Here is a 17,380-nt window from a genome sequence, read left to right on the forward strand (position 1 = left end):
CATCCCCCAAAATTTATACATGCAAATTAAAGCAGGAATAATTATCAAAAGCATAAGTAAATATAGCATCTATTCAGTCAAGCTATAGGGAAAAAAGGTAGAGTATAGCATACTCAAAGAGCAAAGTTACCATGCAATTTATTTAACTAAAATTTAATCCAAATTACCTTGTAAAGCATGACCTAGTAAAGCATCTAGCTCAGGATTTAATTCTGCTTTCTCTTTCAACATATGAAATAAGAGCTGGTTTTGTGTAGCACTGGTTATTTCAGTTTGTTTAAGCCGACCTTCAAGTACTTTAATTTGAGCCTCTTTCTGGGCAGCCTGAAGACCCTATAACAACAACCCCCCCAAAAAAAATTTATCTTAGATCATACAAAACAGAATCTACCACACAAAGATCTGTATCAAATAGCAAATGCATATGATGTATGGACTTTGACATTAAATAGATCTCGATTCATCCCAGCTTCTGCACTTGCAAGCTCGTTGACCCTAAGCAAGTTACCTTATCTTCCCGATTCTCAGTTTCCAAATATTCAAATGATATGAATGATTCTTACTTCCTTCCACGTTGTGAGGATTAAGTGAGAGAACAAACCATTAAAGGTCTAGCACAGTCTCAACGTGGGAAAAAAGGTGAGTCAGAAATTATCACCTTTAATATTTAGGCAGAAGTTTCTGAAGACAAGGAGAGTGCAACTGTATTTTTTCCTTTCTGATTTTTTTTGAGCACCCTAAGAGATTTTTCTTTTGACTTTTCCTTTGTTAAAGTGAAAAAGAAATTATTCTTTAAGTTGTTTACCTGTTCTAATACACAAGCACAAAGATGAGAAGCTAATGGAATTGATGTAAATACTGCTGAGTTTTCTTAACTCTAAGGAAAAGAATCTTCCTCCTTATTACAAAGGAAAGGGTCAATAGAGAAAGATAAGCAAAATTGCAATGAATTAACCAAAGCTTAGGTTTTCAATAATAGTGTAGTTAGAACTTACCTTATTGATGCCCATTGACAGGAAGTGATCTAGCAGGTATCTGGCTTCTGTAAGTGTACAAGCATTAATGACTGCAGTGACATCCAACGTTTCTCCTTCTTCCTACATCAAACCAACATATGATGTATCATTACCTTGACCTGAATGTATTTAACAGAAGACAAAGCCATTGTTTCATGCATTTATTTGATATCATTGGATTAGCTAATGTGACTCCACAGAAAAGTATAAAATATGATCCCTACTCCAAGAAACATATGGTCTAGTTTAAAAGACAAGACATTTGAGCAGTTAAGAACTCAAGGTTGATTAATACATTATATATGCCTTGTGTAAACAATAATAATATCACAAAATAGGCACAGAAATGGAAAGCAGGCAGGGAGTGGTATACATGCAAAACCTAAGAATCACATTAAACCATAGACAGAAAATACCTTCATATAAAAATTCAAAGTGTTTTTAATGACAAAAAATACAAAAATACTTCTTATTAAGTCATTAAACACCTTTTTAGTTACAAACCTTTGCTTCTTCCATCTGCATGATGTTGGCTTGACAATCAGAAATACTGTCATTGATATAATCTATATTAGCAGTTAATGACTCCATCTCCTCATTGATGGTAACCACATTTTTATCTCCCTCTCCATTTTCCTTGACTATCTTTTCCCTTCTTTTTGAAAGCTTCTCTCGTCTTTTTGTGAGTTCTTCCCTTTGCTATTGAGAAAACAGATTTGATTTTAAGAAATTATTTTCATCTAGGACCTTGAGAACATTATGCCAAATGAAATGAGTTAACAGAAGGGCAAATACTGCAGGATTCCACTTATATGAGGCAACTAAAATAGTCACACTCGTAGAAGCAGTAAATAGAATGGTGGCTACCAAGGGCTGGGGGGAGGAGGAAATGGGGATCTGCTGTTCAGTGGATATAAAGTTTCAGTTATGCAAGAGGAATAAGTTATAGAACTCTTCTTTACAACATTGTGCTTATAGCTAACAACACTGTGCTGTACACATTTAAAAATGTGTTAAGAGGGTAGCTCTCATGGTATCTGATCTTACCACAATTAAAAAAAAGAAATGGAGATAGCCTCAACCACCAGAGGGCAGACAGCAGAAGCAAGAAGAACTACAATCCTGTAGCCTGTGGAACAAAAATCACATTCACAGAAAGATAGAGAAGATGAAAAGCAGAGGGCTATGTACCAGATGAAGGAACAAGATAAAACCGCAGAAAAACAACTAAATGAAGTGGAGATAGGCAACCTTCCACAAGAAGAATTCAGAATAATGATAGTGAAGATGATCCAGGACCTCGGAAAAAGAATGGAGGCAAAGATTGAGAAGATGCAAGAAATGTTTACCAAAGACCTAGAAGAATTAAAGAACAAACAAACAGAGATGAACAATACAATAACTGAAATGAAAACTACACTAGAAGGAATGAATAGCAGAATAACTGAAGCAGAAGAACAGATAAGTGACCTGGAAGACAGAATGGTGGAATTCACTGCTGAGGAACAGAATAAAGAAAAAAGAATGAAAAGAAATGAAGACAGCCTAACAGACCTCTGTGACAACATTAAACGCAAGAACATTCGCATTATAGGGATCCCAGAAGAAGAAGAGAGAGTGAAAGGACCCGAGAAAATATTTGAAGAGATTATAGTCGAAAACTTCCCTAACATGGGAAAGGAAATAGCTACCCAAGTCCAGGTGCACAGAGAGTCCCATACAGGATAAACCCAAGGAGAAACACGCTGAGACACATAGTAATCAAATTGGCAAAAATTAGGCAAAGGAAAAGTATTGAAAGGCAGCAAGGGAAAACCAACAAATAACATACAAGGGAACTCCCATAAGGTTAACAGCTGATTTCTCAGCAGAAACTACAAGCGAGAAGGGGGTGGCATGATATACTTAAAGTGATGAAAGGGAAGAACCTACAACCAAGATTACTCTACCACAAGGATCTCATTCAGATTCGATGGGAGAAATCAAAAGCTTTACAGACAAGCAAAAGCTAAGAGAATTCAGCACCACAAAACCAGCTCTACCACAAATGAAAAAGGAACTTCTCTAAGTGGGAAAGACAAGACAAGAAAAGGACCTACAAAAACAAACCCAAAACAATTAAGAAAATGGGAATAGGAACATACATATCGATAATTACCTTAAACGTGAATGGATTAAATGCTCCAACCAAAAGACACAGCCTTGCTGAATGGATACAAAAACAAGACCTATATGTATGCTGTCTACAAGAGACCCACTTCAGATCTAGGGACACATACAGACTGAAAGTGAGGGGATGGAAAAAGATATTCCAAGCAAATGGAAATAAAAAGAAAGTTGGAGTAGCAATATTCTTAACAGATAAAATAGACTTTAAAATAAAGAATGTTACAAGAGACAAGGAAGGACACTACATAATGATCAAGGGATCAATCCAAGAAGAAGATATAACAATTATAAATATATATGCACCCAACATAGGAGCACCAGAATACATAAGGTAACTGCTAACAGCTATAAAAGAGGAAATCGACAGTAATAGTGGGGGACTTTAACACCTCGCTTCCACCAATGGACAGATCATCCAAAATGAAAACAAATAAGGAAACAGAAGCTTTAAATTACACAATAGACCAGATAGATTTAATTGATATTTATAGGACATTCCATACAAAAACAGCAGATTACATTTCTTCTCAAGTGCGCACAGAACATTCTCCAGGATTGATCACATCTTGGGTCACAAATCAAGCCTCACGAAATTTAAGAAAATTGAAATCATATCAAGCATCTTTTCTGACCACAACACTATAAGGCTAGAAATGAATTATAGGGAAAAAAAAGTAAAAAACACAAACACATGGAGGCTAAACAATACATTACTAAATAACCAACAGATCACTGAAGAAATCAAAGAGGAAATCAAAAAATACCTAGAGACAAATGACAATGAACACACAACAATCCAAAACCGATGGGATGCAGCAAAAGCAGTTCTAAGAGGGAAGTTTATAGCTATAGAAAGCCTACATCAAGAAACAAGAAAAATCTCAAGTAAGCAATCTAACCTTACACATAAAGGAACTAGAGCAAAAAGAACAAACAAAACACAAAGTTAGCAGAAGGAAAGAAATCATAAAGATCAGAGCAGAAATCAATGAAATAGAAACAAAGAAAACAATAGCAAAGATCAATAAAACTAAAAGCTGGTTCTTTGGAAAAAACAAAATTGATAAACCATTAGCCAGACTCATCAAGAAAAAGAGGGAGAGGACTCAAATCAATAAAATTAGAAATGAAAAAGGAGAAGTTACAACAGACACCGCAGAAATACAAAGCATCATAAGAGACTACTACAAGCAACTCTATGCCAATAAAATGGACAACCTGAAAGAAATGGACAAATTCTTAGAAAGGTATAACCTTCCAAGACTGAACCAGGAAGAAATAGAAAATATGAACAAACCAATCACAACTAATGAAATTGAAACTGTGATTAAAAACCTTCCAACAGACAAAAGTCCAGGATCAGATGGCTTCACAGGTGAATTCTACCAAACATTTAGAGAAGAGCCAACACCCATCCTTCTCAAACTCTTCCAAAAAATTGCAGAGGAAGGAACAGTCCCAAACTCATTCTATGAGGCCACCATCACCCTGATATCAAAACCAAACAAAGATACTACAAAAAAAGAAAATTACAGACCAATATCACTGATGAATATAGATGCAAAAATCCTCAAGAAAATACTTGCAAACAGAATCCAACAACACATTAAAAGGATCATACACCATGATCAAGTGGGATTTATCCCAGGGATGCAAGGATTCTTCAATATACGCAAATCAATCAATGTGATACACCATATTAACAAATTGAAGAAGAAAAACCATATGATCATCTCAATAGATGCAGAAAAAAGCTTTTGACAAAATTCAACATCCATTTATGATAAAAACTCTCCAGAAAGTGGGCACAGAGGGAATCTATCTCAACATAATAAAGGCCATATACGAGAAACCAACAGCAAATATCATTCTCAATGGTGAAAAACTGAAAACATTTCCTCTAAGGTCAGGAACAAGACAAGGATGTCCACTCTCACCACTATTATTCAACATAGTTTTGGAAGTCCTAGACACAGCAATCAGAGAAGAAAAAGAAATAAAAGGAATACAAATTGGAAAAGAAGAAGTAAAACTGTCACTATTTGCAGATGACAAGATACTATACATACAGAATCCTAAAAATGCCACCAGAAAACTCCTAGAGCTAATAAATGAATTTGGTAAAGTTGTAGGATACAAAATTAATGCACAGAAATCTCTTCCATTCCTAAACACTAATGATGAAAAATCTGAAAGAGAAATTAAGGAAACAATCCCATTTACCATTGCAACAAAAAGAATGAAATACCTAGGAATATACCTACCTAGGGAGACAAGAGACCTGTATGCAGAAAACTATAAGACACTGATGAAAGAAATTAAAGATGATACCAACAGATGGAGAGATATACCATGTTCTTGGATTGGAAGAATCAATATTGTGAAAATGACTATACTACCCAAAGCAATCTATAGATTCAATGCAATCCCTATCAAATTACCACTGGCATTTTTTACAGAACTAGAACAAAAAATCTTAAAAGTTGTATGGAGACACAAAAGACCCCAAAGAGCCAAAGCAGTCTTGAGGGGAAAATAACGGAGCGGGAAGAATCAGACTCCCTGACTTCAGACTATACTACAAAGCTACAGTAATCAAGACAAAATGGTAGTGGCACAAAAACAGAAACATAGATCAATGGAACAAGAGAGAAAGCCCAGAGATAAACCCACGAACCCATGGTCAACGATCTATGACAAAGGAGGCAAGGATATAAAATGGAGAAAAGACAGTCTCTTCAATAAGTGGCACTGGGAAAACTGGACAGCTACATGTAAAAGAATGAAATTAGAACACTCTCTAACACCATACACAAAAATAAACTCAAAGTGGATTCGAGACCTAAATGTAAGACTGAACACTATAAAACTCTTAGAGGAAAACATAGGAAAGAACACTCTTTGACATAAATCACAGCAACAACTTTTTTGATCCACCTCCTAGAGTAATGGAAATAAAAACAAAAATAAACAAATGGGACCTAATGAAACTTAAAAGCTTTTGCACAGGGCTTCCCTGGTGGCGCAGTGGTTGTGAGTCCGCCTGCCGATGCAGGGGACACAGGTTCATGCCCCGGTCCGGGAAGATACCACATGCTGTGGAGCAACTGGGCCCGTGAGCCATGGCTGCTGAGCCTGTGCATCCAGAGCCTGTGCTCTGCAACAGGAGAGGCCACAACAGTGAGAGGCTCGCGTAGCGAAAAAAAAAAGAAAAAAAAGGTTTTGCACAGCAAAGGAAACCATAAACAAGACGAAAAGACAACCCTTGGAATGGGAGAAAATATTTGCAAGCGAATCAACAAAGGATTAATCTCCAAAATATATAAAGAGCTCATGCAGCTCAATATTAAAGAAACAAAACAACCCAATCCAAAAATGGGCAGAAGACCTAAATAAACATTTCTCCAAAGAAGACATACAGATGGCCAAGAAGCACATGAAAAGCTGCTCAACATCACTAATTATTAGAGAAATGCAAATCAAAAGTACAATGAGGTATCACCTCACACCAGTTAGAATGGGCATCATCAGAAAATCTACAAACAACCAACGCTGGAGAGGGTGTGGAGAAAAGGGAATCCTCTTGCACTGTTGGTGTGAATGTAAATTGATACAGCCACTATGGAGAACAGTATGGAGGTTCCTTAAAAAACCAAAAATAGAATTACCATATGATCCAGCAATCCCACTACTGGGCATATATCCACAGAAAACCTTAATTCAAAAAGACACATGCACCCCAATGTTCATTGAAGCACTATTTACAATAGCCAGGTCATGGAAGCAACCTACATGCCCATCAACAGATGAATGGATAAAGAAGATGTGGTACATATATACAATGGAATATTACTCAGCCATAAAAAGGAATGAAATTGGGTCATTTGTTGAGACGTGGATGGATCTAGAGACTGTCATACAGAGTGAAGTAAGTCAGAAAGAGAAAAACAAATATCGTATATTAACGCATGTATGTGGAACCTAGAAAAATGGTACAGATGAACCAGTTTGCAGGGCAGAAGTTGAGACACAGATGTAGAGAGCAAACACATGGACACCAACAGGGGAAAGCCACAGGGTGGTTGGGGATGGTGGTGTGATGAATTGGGCGATTGTAATTGACATGTATACACTGATATGTATAAAACTGATGACTAATAAGAATCTGCTCTATAAAAAAATAAATTAAAAAAAAGAAAGAAATGGTATTCATCTATTCATATACAATGCAACCACCCCCCCCCCACACACACAAAAAAACTTGGCAAGCATTCAATTTACCCAGGGAACAAATTTAGAAAACTAAAATTAACAGCTAAGGGAGAGCATATCTACTTTCTATTTTCCACACCTTTAGGAGCCTATTCATATCAGCCTCCATATTGGAAATAGTCATTTTCTGCATGATGATGTCTGTGACCCTGCGTTCAAGAAGCTGCCACTTCATGCGAGCTGTCTTAGAAGTAAACACTCGGCCTGTCAATCCTTTCCTCTGATATTTTTTTCTAGAATCATAAAAAAACAAACATAGTTACTTATGTGCTTATTTGATTATGTACTGCCAAATAATGAGCTGTTTTTCATTTAAGTCCAACATTCAGTAATGCAAAGATTATGTCAGGAGGAACAGAAGAATCATGTTGACCTGGTTCCATTTGTCGTGGGTGTTGGTAAGGCCTGGACTCTTGCCACAGGAATTCTCATTTTCTGCTGGGCTCCAGCCCTTGATGCATCTGTTTCTATGGTAGTTGCACTGGAACCTGTGTCCTGAACAGGGGTATCAGTTGAGCTCAGCTTCCGAGTGACTTTCCCAGCCACTTTATCTGACATGGGCCTTACTTGCCGACGAAGAGCTGTAACCTGAAATAGCAATAGAGATTGACTCATGCTCTTAGTCTATAGAAATACATCATTTATCTCAAAGCCAGAATGTTTCCTCCAAATGGTCAACTTGCCTCTTCTGTTTTGCGACGAAGAACCACTTCTTGGTTTCTTTTTTGGGCTTCTAGAAGTCTAAGTTGATGCTATAAAATAATATTGAATAAGTTAAAATAGGAAACTGAAAGATATAATACTTCCTACTCCCGCATTAACATGTTTCCCCATTCCACTGGGAACTGTAAGGGTTCTTAGCAGTATCTGCGCTAACACTCAGCTTGCATCCATTACTACAGATATAGATATTTTATTTCAGTAAACACAAAGGCATACTTATATAGCCATTTCTCTCTGAAAATAAAAACTTATCTCTGTGACACATACTTTTATTTAACAAACACTAATATAGGGCTTACTATATACAAATACTTTTCTAAACGCTTTACAAATATTGTCTCATTTCATTTTTGCAGGACATTTTGTTTTGGTTGCTGGCTAAGGCGTGATTAGGGAGAAACACAGCTTAGAATATTTTCAACAGAGGCATCTTACAATATATACAGTAGCTATAAACTATTTTAAACATAGGGAGAATGTATATTAATTGTATTAGCACTTTATAGTAATTTTGGAAATGTTATTTCCAAATAACATTGGAAATAAATGTTTTATTGTTGGACAATAAAACAAACTGGCTACCAATTTGTTTTTTAGGTAGTCTATATGATAAAGACAATTATTATTAATTATTTTAAGCCACTTTCTAGGGATATAATTTAGGAAATAATCTTGATCACAATAGGCTTGATCACAGATAGCCTTGATCACAAATGTCTCTTCTAGGACTTTAATTCTGTGATGTAACAAATAACTCTCCATGTTCTGTATCCCAAATTCAAAGAGATGATACATCTCAAGTTTATACACATTCTTATGTTATCAGATGGGAATTCTTTGAGAAAAAGCATCTATCTTATCACTGACATATCTTAATTGCCTACACAATAATAGACATAGAAGCAAAGTTAATAAATCTTTTTTTAAATGAATGAACTATCAAAAACTAAAATTAAATATAGTTTTAAGCTTCTCACTACATTTAATTTCTTCATATTAAAAATAAAATCTCAAGCTCATTCATTTTTTTTGTATGATGTACATATTTGGTTCTCTAAGCGTTCAAAGTTGAATATTACAAGAAACAATATAGACAGGAGTTGAATATGCACACAAAGCAACAAATTAAAGGTAGGAGAACATCTGAAATGGTAGCTTTGTATGTGATTAGCCAGCCTCAGATCTTTATAATAGAATAGAGACACCATATGTTGTGGATAAGATTCAAAAGTTCAGTCTCAGGAGTTAACTGTTCAATATTGATCTCTCTATACATCATATTAATTAGTAATAAAGAAATAGGTAGCATACATTGTAAGGAAATTATTCCTGTTACCCAAAAGTTTTCATTAAAAACAAAATAAATAGGCCAAAAGTCAAAACAACCTAAATGCCAGCCAATCGAGGAATGGATTAGGAAAATGTGCTCTATACATATAGCCATAAAAAGGAATGAACTACTGGGCTTCCCTGGTGGCGCAGTGGTTGAGAGTCCACCTGCCTATGCAGGGGACGCAGGTTTGTGCCCCGGTCTGGGAAAATCCCACATGCCGCGGAGCGGCTGGGCCCGTGAGCCATGGCCGCTGAGCCTGCGCTCCGCAACGGGAGAGGCCACAACAGTGAGAGGCCCGCGTACCGCAAAAAAAAAAAAAAAAAAAAGGAATGAACTACTGATACATGCTATAACATGGATGAACCTTGAAAACATGCTAAAATGAAAGAAGCCAGATACAAAAGGCTACGTATTGTATGATTCCATTTATATAAAATGTCTAGAATAAGCAAATCCATAGACAGAAAGTAGATTAGGAGCCAGGAAGGAATGGACAGTGATTGCTAATGGGTATGGGGTTTCTTTTTGGAGCGATGAAAATGTTCTGGAATTAGAGTGGTGACTGTTGCACAAATTTGTGAATATACTAAAATCATGAATTGTATAGTTTAAAACAGTGAACTTTATGGCATATAAATTTTCTCAGTTTTTTTAAAAAAGCAGAAAAAAAGACTAGACAATATGTTAAAATGTGCTTCTACTCGATTTCAGTAGGAATGTATTGGTATAAACAAGATCTAAAATGCCCAGGAATTGAAAGTGATAAAAGACTGATTATTAAAATACATTAATATCCTGGGAAAATAAATAAATACAGTCATAAATATGGGAGTCATCTGGCTAAAATATCTACTTTTCTATCTCATTGCTCACTCTTCTCTATCCCCTTAATTTCCTCTTTACCCCCCAAAGTAGATTTCTATTTTCTAAAATACCCTGTATGTTTATGTTTTCTTCAGGGAGAATTTAGAAAAAGTTGGTGAGAAAAAAAGAACAAGGGCTGAAACCTAACTGATATTGTGGAAAGGAAGGTGATGGCTTCTTTTTTTAAGAAAAAAATGTCATAAGAAATAACTATATTGCCAAAACTTTGGAAAGAAAAAAATCCAAACAACTATAACCTATAACCCTAATACAACCACATTTAGCATATTGATATGTATCCTTCAAATTTTTCCCTCATTGTAAACAAGCACGCATATATAAAATGTTACTTTACACTTAATGTGAAGTCATAGTCATTTTTCATTTTATTATGCAGTTTCCAAATCCTAATTTTTAATGGATGAATAACCACCTTTTAAATGGGATGAACCATAATTTATTTAACTGTTACCCTTACTGACACACATCTTAGTTGATTTTACAGTTTTCATTACTACAAATAACCCTAAAGTGAAGATTTTAACACACTGTAAAGTAATTTGTCTTAGTTTAAATTATTTACTTAGTCTGAGTTCATGGAAGCAGAATTCTTGGGTCAAAGAATATGAAAATTTTTATAGCCCTTAGTAAAGCCTCTTCTAGTGAAGCCTGGTTATTATTCCAGGAACATTTATAAAAATCTCTAGTGGAAGCTGCCTTTGGAACCATCTTAAAATTACTATCTTATATAATACTGCAACTACTTCCTTGGTCTCCCTAGAAATAACCAGTCATTATTTGCCATTTTCTTCCATCTGATCATCTAGGAAATACGCCTCCAATAAAATTTATAATAATATTATAGTGTTTTTCATAAACTTTTATATGGAATTACTATAATCCACATACTATAATAAATGCCAAATTATAAAATGCTTATTTACTGTCCTTAACCTGTATTTAATAAAGTTATCAAAATATTTCTTTCATTTATTGAACAATCTTGTTGATATACAATATTCTTACATAACTGAGAGTTAAAGTCCACTCACATCTCTTTTACGTTGATCCTTTTTCAATTGAGCAATCTCTCTGTTTCTTCTAGACTCTGTCAATCTGGCTTTTTCTTGTTCTTCTTTCATTTGTTTCATTAAGCGAACCTAAAATATTAGGTAAATACATCTATTGTGATTACCCTATCGCAATATTCATTAAATAAATCACATGTATGGAAAAATGTTCTTAGGATTCTGAATATTTAACAAGAAAAAAATGTGGAGTTTTGCTACACATTAAATGGTCAATTCTTATTTTTGTAAGATTAATATATTTATATTTCTAATACATTTCTAACATACTTCTATCAAACTGCTTAGTGTTCTATGCTTTTTATATTCAATGTCCAGCTGTTCTACAACTTGAATGATTTTTTGGTATCTAACTTATTATCAGTAGCTGTGTGACCTTGAACAAGTTACTTAACAACTCTAGACTGGTTTTCTCATCTATAAAATGGAGGTAATAGCTCTATGGGATTGGATTCCTCTGAGAATTCAATAAGTTAATACCTGCACTATGCTTATAACAGTGCCTGGCACATAGTAAGCACCTAGCTATTTTAGCTATTTTTGCTGTCATCAGCAACTACACAACATAATAATCTACTTCTTAAATCATTTCCACATTTCCTATTTTAAGGAAACAACATTGATTTTCATGCCAAAAGTTAAGAATAATCTGTTCCACCACAAAAACAGTAACAGATTAGAATTCACATACTCTCTCTGGTCAAGGGAAAAAAACTTGTACTTTTCTATGCATGGGAATGATAACCACCAAATTCAAGATAGTTGTTACCTCTCAGGGAAAAGAGAATATGATCAGGAAGAGATATATAGGAAGCTTTGTGCATATCGGCAATGTTTAATACCGTAAACTAGACAGTGGATATATTGTTCATTATGTTATGATCTGTGCTTTCTTGCATGTTTGAAATATTTTATACTTTTATTAAGTTTGTATAAGAGTTTTGTTTTGTTTTGTTTTTAAAGTCAGAGAAGCCCTGCTGACCACATGATTTTCAGCTACTCCAAAGAAAGACTTTGACTATGGATGACTATAGGAAAACAACTTTTAACTGCCAAAAGGAAGTGCATCATTTCTAAGACTGGTTACCTTTTATTGAATACAGGAAGAACCACAATAATTTTTTTTTGGTCCCAAAAGACACAAGCATCACCAGCATCTACCGTTAATGGAAAATATAATCAATACCTTTGTTTTTTTCATTTCCATCACATCCTGCTGTAATTTCTTCAATTGCTTTTCATATTGGGACTGATTTTTAAGCAACCTTGCATGCTCTTTTTGAGCTGTCTGAAGTCTCTGCAGTTCTTTATTCATGGCTTGCAGTTTCTTTTCATATTCAGACCTAACTTTTTTTGCTTTTTCTTCTGAGTAAGATTCCACTGAGCCTAAATGACCAAAAAATATTTGTATTTGTTTGTGTGAGACACAGATTTTTATTTCACAGATTTACAACTCATGACCTTAGACAAGAACTACCTCCTAAATACAAACCTCAGGAGGCCAGGATGCCTTTCAATCACTCTGCCTTTTAATATCTACTCTTATTTAACAATTATTGAAGTTTTTATCATTTTAATTTAAAAAAAGTACCCAGAATAAATCAAGGCATTAAAACAGTTAGCCACAACTTTGGGAAAAAAATTACTAAATAGCCTAGACAGGTACCAGCATGAAAAAACAAAATAAACAGTAATATTTAACATAATGGGACAAATTAACATTTAATGTGACTTTTAATATTATTTTTTTCTTGTAAAGGAAGACAGGATAAAAATCTATTTTGACAATTTAGTTTGAACTTTAATTTGAATTAAATATAATTCTTACCTAAGTTTTGAAGCACCTGGTCTCTTTCAAGCTGAGTGTCCCGAATTTTATGTTGCAGCATCATTAGCTTCTCTTCATACTGCTTTTTCAGTGTCTGCAGTCTTTTCTGGCTGTTTTCTAGTTCATCAATCAGCTTTTGCTTGATTGCAATTTCACAAGTAATGTTTGCTAAGTCTGCCTGATAATTGGCTATTATAAAAGAGGAAAATAAAAATTCTGGGATAGGCCATAATAAGAGCATGAAAACCATCATCCGTATCCAAGTATTCACTTGGCAGCTGTAAGGAAAATATCCTGAATATACCAAAAATTTAAAAAGGGCAAAAAGATAGAGTGTTCACTTTGGTCAAGGACAAGAGATACCATTTGTAGCAAATAAGAATGGAAGTTACACAATGACAAAATCCAATAAGAGAAGAACATGAGCCTTGGAGGGCATATATAGGCCAGCAATTATAAAAGGTGCTTTCATCAAGGATGAACTGGAGAAGGTTAAGAGTTTTCTGCCATGTTTTAAACAAGTGCCCAAAATAAATTTTTGTCCTTGTACCAAAGGACAAGTACCTTTTTCATCTGACTCAGAATCTGATTCATCAGAGCTTTCACCCCCTTCAATGTCATCTTCTTCCTCCTCCTCTTCCTCTTCCTCATCTTCATGATCACTCACTTCTTGACTTTCTTCCTAAAATGTGATTTGTGTCCATTAATAGCACAATATTGGCAAGGCAAACTGATTACCTCATTAAGGGAGACTGTGTGACAGAATTAGAACAAAAATTTTTACATTTTGTGTGGAAACACAAAAGATCCCAAATAGCAAAAGCAATCTTGAGAAAGAAGAACGGAGCTGGAGAAAACAGGCTCCTGAACTTCAGACTACACTGCAAAGCTACAGTCATCAAAACAGTATGGTACTGGCACAAAAACAAAAATATAGATCAGTGGAACAGGATAGAAAGTCCAGAAATAAACCCACGCACCTATGGCCACCTAATCTATGACAAAGGAGGCAAGAATATATGATGAGAAAAGACAATCTCTTCAATAAGTGGTGCTGGGAAAACTGGACAGCTACATGTAAAAGAATGAAATTAGAACACTCCCTAACATCACACACAAAAATAAACTCAAAATAGATTAAAGACCTAAATGTAAGGCCAGGTACTATAAAACTCTTAAGCAAAAATATAGGCAGAACACTCTTTGACATAAATCACAGCAAGCTTGCTTTTGATCTACCACCTAGGGTAATGAAAATAAAAACAAATATAAACAAACTTAAAAGCTTTTGCACGGCAAAGGAAACCATAAACAAAACAAAAAGATAACCCTCAGGATGGGAGAAAATATTTGCAAATGAAGCAACTGACAAGGGATTAATCTCCAAAATATACAAACAGCTCATGCAGCTAAATATCAAAAATACAAACAATCCAATCAAAAAATGGGTGGAAGACCTAAACAGACATTTCACCAAAGAAGACATACAGATGGCAAACAAACACATGAAAAGATGCTCAACATCACTAATTATTAGAGAAAAGCAAGTCACCTCACACTGGTCAGAATGGCCATCATCAAAAAATCTACAAACAATAAATGCTGGAGAGGGTGTGGAGAAAAGGGAACCCTCCTACACTGTTGGTGGGAATATAAATTGATACAGCCACTATGGAGAACAGTATGGAGGTTCCTTAAAAAACTAAAACTAAAGCTACCACATGACCCAGCAATCCCACTCCTAGGCATCTTTCCGTAGAAGACCAAAATTTGAAAGGATGCATGCACCCCAATGTCCATTTCAGTGCTATTTACAATAGCCAGGACATGGAAACAACCATAGAGTGAAGTAAGTCAGAAGGAGAAAAACAAATATCGTATAATATCGCTTATGTGTGGAATCTAGAAAAATGGTGCAGATGAACTTATTTGCAAAGCAGAAATAGTCACAGATGTAGAGAACAAACTTACGGTTACCACGGAGGAAAGGGGAGAGGTGGGACGAATTGGGAGATTGGGATTAACATATATACACTTACGTATAAAATAGATAACTAATGAGAACCTACTGTATAGCACAGGGAACTCTACTCAATGATCTATGTTGACCTAAATGGAAAGGAAATCTAAAAAAGAGTGGATGTATATGTATACATATAACTGATTCACTTTGCTGTACAGCAGAAACTAACACAACATTGTAAAGCAACTATACTCATTTAAAAAATAAACAATAAAAAACAAACAAAGAACCAGAATCAGAGTTAGAATTTTTCTTCCTCCCTTAATATTATGAAGTGTGCCTAGCCATATGACTTAATTTTGCCCCAGCTTCTATTATGGTGCTTTATATTTAATATGCACAATATAGCCTCAATGAATAAATACAAAAAAAAAAGAGACTGTGAGTATAAAGTACAAGAGCACAAAAATTTCACTTTTCATAAGTTAAAAATATCAATCCACAATTTTAAGGTTATTTTACAATAATTCTGTCTTAAATCAAAGAGTACTTCATCTCTCTTAGTATTCTATCACCCCATACACAATGCTTTCACAGTGCACAAGACTGTGAGTTGCTAATATTTAATAGCTCACATTTCTGAAGAAAAGAAGTCCTCAAGGACACAATTTAAAATGGATGTATGATAACCGATTCTCTTTTCTACATATAAGTTAGTACAGTTATCAGCAACCAAGAACAACCTAATCCAGGGACTCAAAATTACAAGTTTATTCTCTCATACTTACAACTTCTAATTCATTGCTTTCTCTTTCTGAAATACCCTTTTCTTCTTTCTTCTCTTGGTCAGTGTCTGTATTATCCTCTTTACCAGCCACACTAAAAAAAAAAAAAGAAGCAAAAGTGTATGATGCTAAAGTAGAGAGGAAAATTGTTCACTTTTTTCTCCCAGATTTTTAAAAACCATCAATTATTTTTGAAAACAAACTAGAAGAGTTCATCATTTAACTCAGCAAAGTTATCATGTCTGATGCTTCAGAGGAAAATTGAAACTGCCATTCAACTCATAGTACAGTGATTTATATCAATGGAGAAAATCTTATTTTCTAGAAACACTGAGGAATAGATTATACCCTGGAGCATGACACCTGATGAGACAGCTAAGAACTAGTCACCATAGCATTCAATCAACTAGAATGTAGGCAAATTAAATTTAATGGAAATAAAAAATATTTTTGTTTTCTCATCTAAATATATAAATTTTTCTCATCTTAATACAAAGATATAGAAACTGCATTTTTTATTAATGTCCTAATACATTTAAGAATAAATTTAAAGATCAGAATACATCTGCCCACAGTAAGTTTGTCTATACCGGCTGCATCCATCACAATGTTCAGGTCTCCCCTGGTAATAGAATAGTACAGGTTCTTTTCTCCTAGGTCATACCTGTAGCACAGGGCTATTTCTCATAATGTTCTCACAGAAATGGGTCTCTGCACATCAGAATTGTCTGAAGTTCTGCCTGACCCCTGATTGAATAGGAAATTCCAGGATCTGCCACAAGATTCACCATACAAATAAAAGCTTCCTCTTCAGGTATCAGTAAAGCAGCCCTAACTATTGATATATACTAATGTCACATAATGTTATAGCTAAACTAATTGCTTCAGCCCTAGTGGCCATGAGAAAAAGAAGACTCTATAGGGAGCAAAGTTTTTACATAGTTAAATCACTCTGACCCTTCAGGGTTTAGCAACCACCATCAATTATGCACAGAAGTTACACTTCTGTTCATTAGACTCCTACATTTTATCCTAAATAATATTAAGAAAGTGAATTTTAAATGAATTTACATATGAAAATTTTCTTCTTGTGCTATAGTTAACTTTTTAAATCATTAAGAATACTTGAATAAAGCAATATTATCCAAATAAAATTCTTCTAGAAAGAGCTTAAAATTTTTATCAGAATAACTTTATAACAGCTATCATTTCTTTCAGATATTCTGCTACATTAAATAATTGCCCTAATACATGGACTTATTTTTAGCTTCTAGGCTAAAAAATTAATCTCATTTAGGTGCTGGTATTATTATTAGACTCTAATGTTTAACTGTAGGTC

General features: G+C 34.6%; 1 protein-coding gene across 10 annotated transcripts in view; it reads right to left on the bottom strand.

Moving 5' to 3' along the window:
• The window catches only part of KIF21A (kinesin family member 21A), a 157,296-nt gene that overhangs the window by 33,908 nt on the left and 106,008 nt on the right, over window positions 1-17,380 (bottom strand). For all 10 annotated transcript variants that reach the window (XM_082665015.1, XM_082665023.1, XM_082665018.1 and 7 more), the window contains 11 exons: window positions 16,045-16,135; window positions 13,858-13,975; window positions 13,294-13,482; window positions 12,652-12,851; window positions 11,430-11,537; window positions 8,141-8,209; window positions 7,831-8,045; window positions 7,537-7,690; window positions 1,521-1,715; window positions 996-1,097; window positions 168-333 (listed from right to left, as the gene is read on the bottom strand). In XM_082665015.1, coding sequence (XP_082521141.1) covers window positions 168-333; window positions 996-1,097; window positions 1,521-1,715; window positions 7,537-7,690; window positions 7,831-8,045; window positions 8,141-8,209; window positions 11,430-11,537; window positions 12,652-12,851; window positions 13,294-13,482; window positions 13,858-13,975; window positions 16,045-16,135 — 1,607 coding nt within the window. The remainder of the gene's footprint in view (window positions 1-167; window positions 334-995; window positions 1,098-1,520; window positions 1,716-7,536; window positions 7,691-7,830; window positions 8,046-8,140; window positions 8,210-11,429; window positions 11,538-12,651; window positions 12,852-13,293; window positions 13,483-13,857; window positions 13,976-16,044; window positions 16,136-17,380) is intronic.

The sequence above is a fragment of the Grampus griseus genome (genome assembly GCF_964374135.1).
Source record: "Grampus griseus genome assembly, chromosome: 11".
Lineage (NCBI taxonomy): Eukaryota > Metazoa > Chordata > Mammalia > Artiodactyla > Delphinidae > Grampus > Grampus griseus.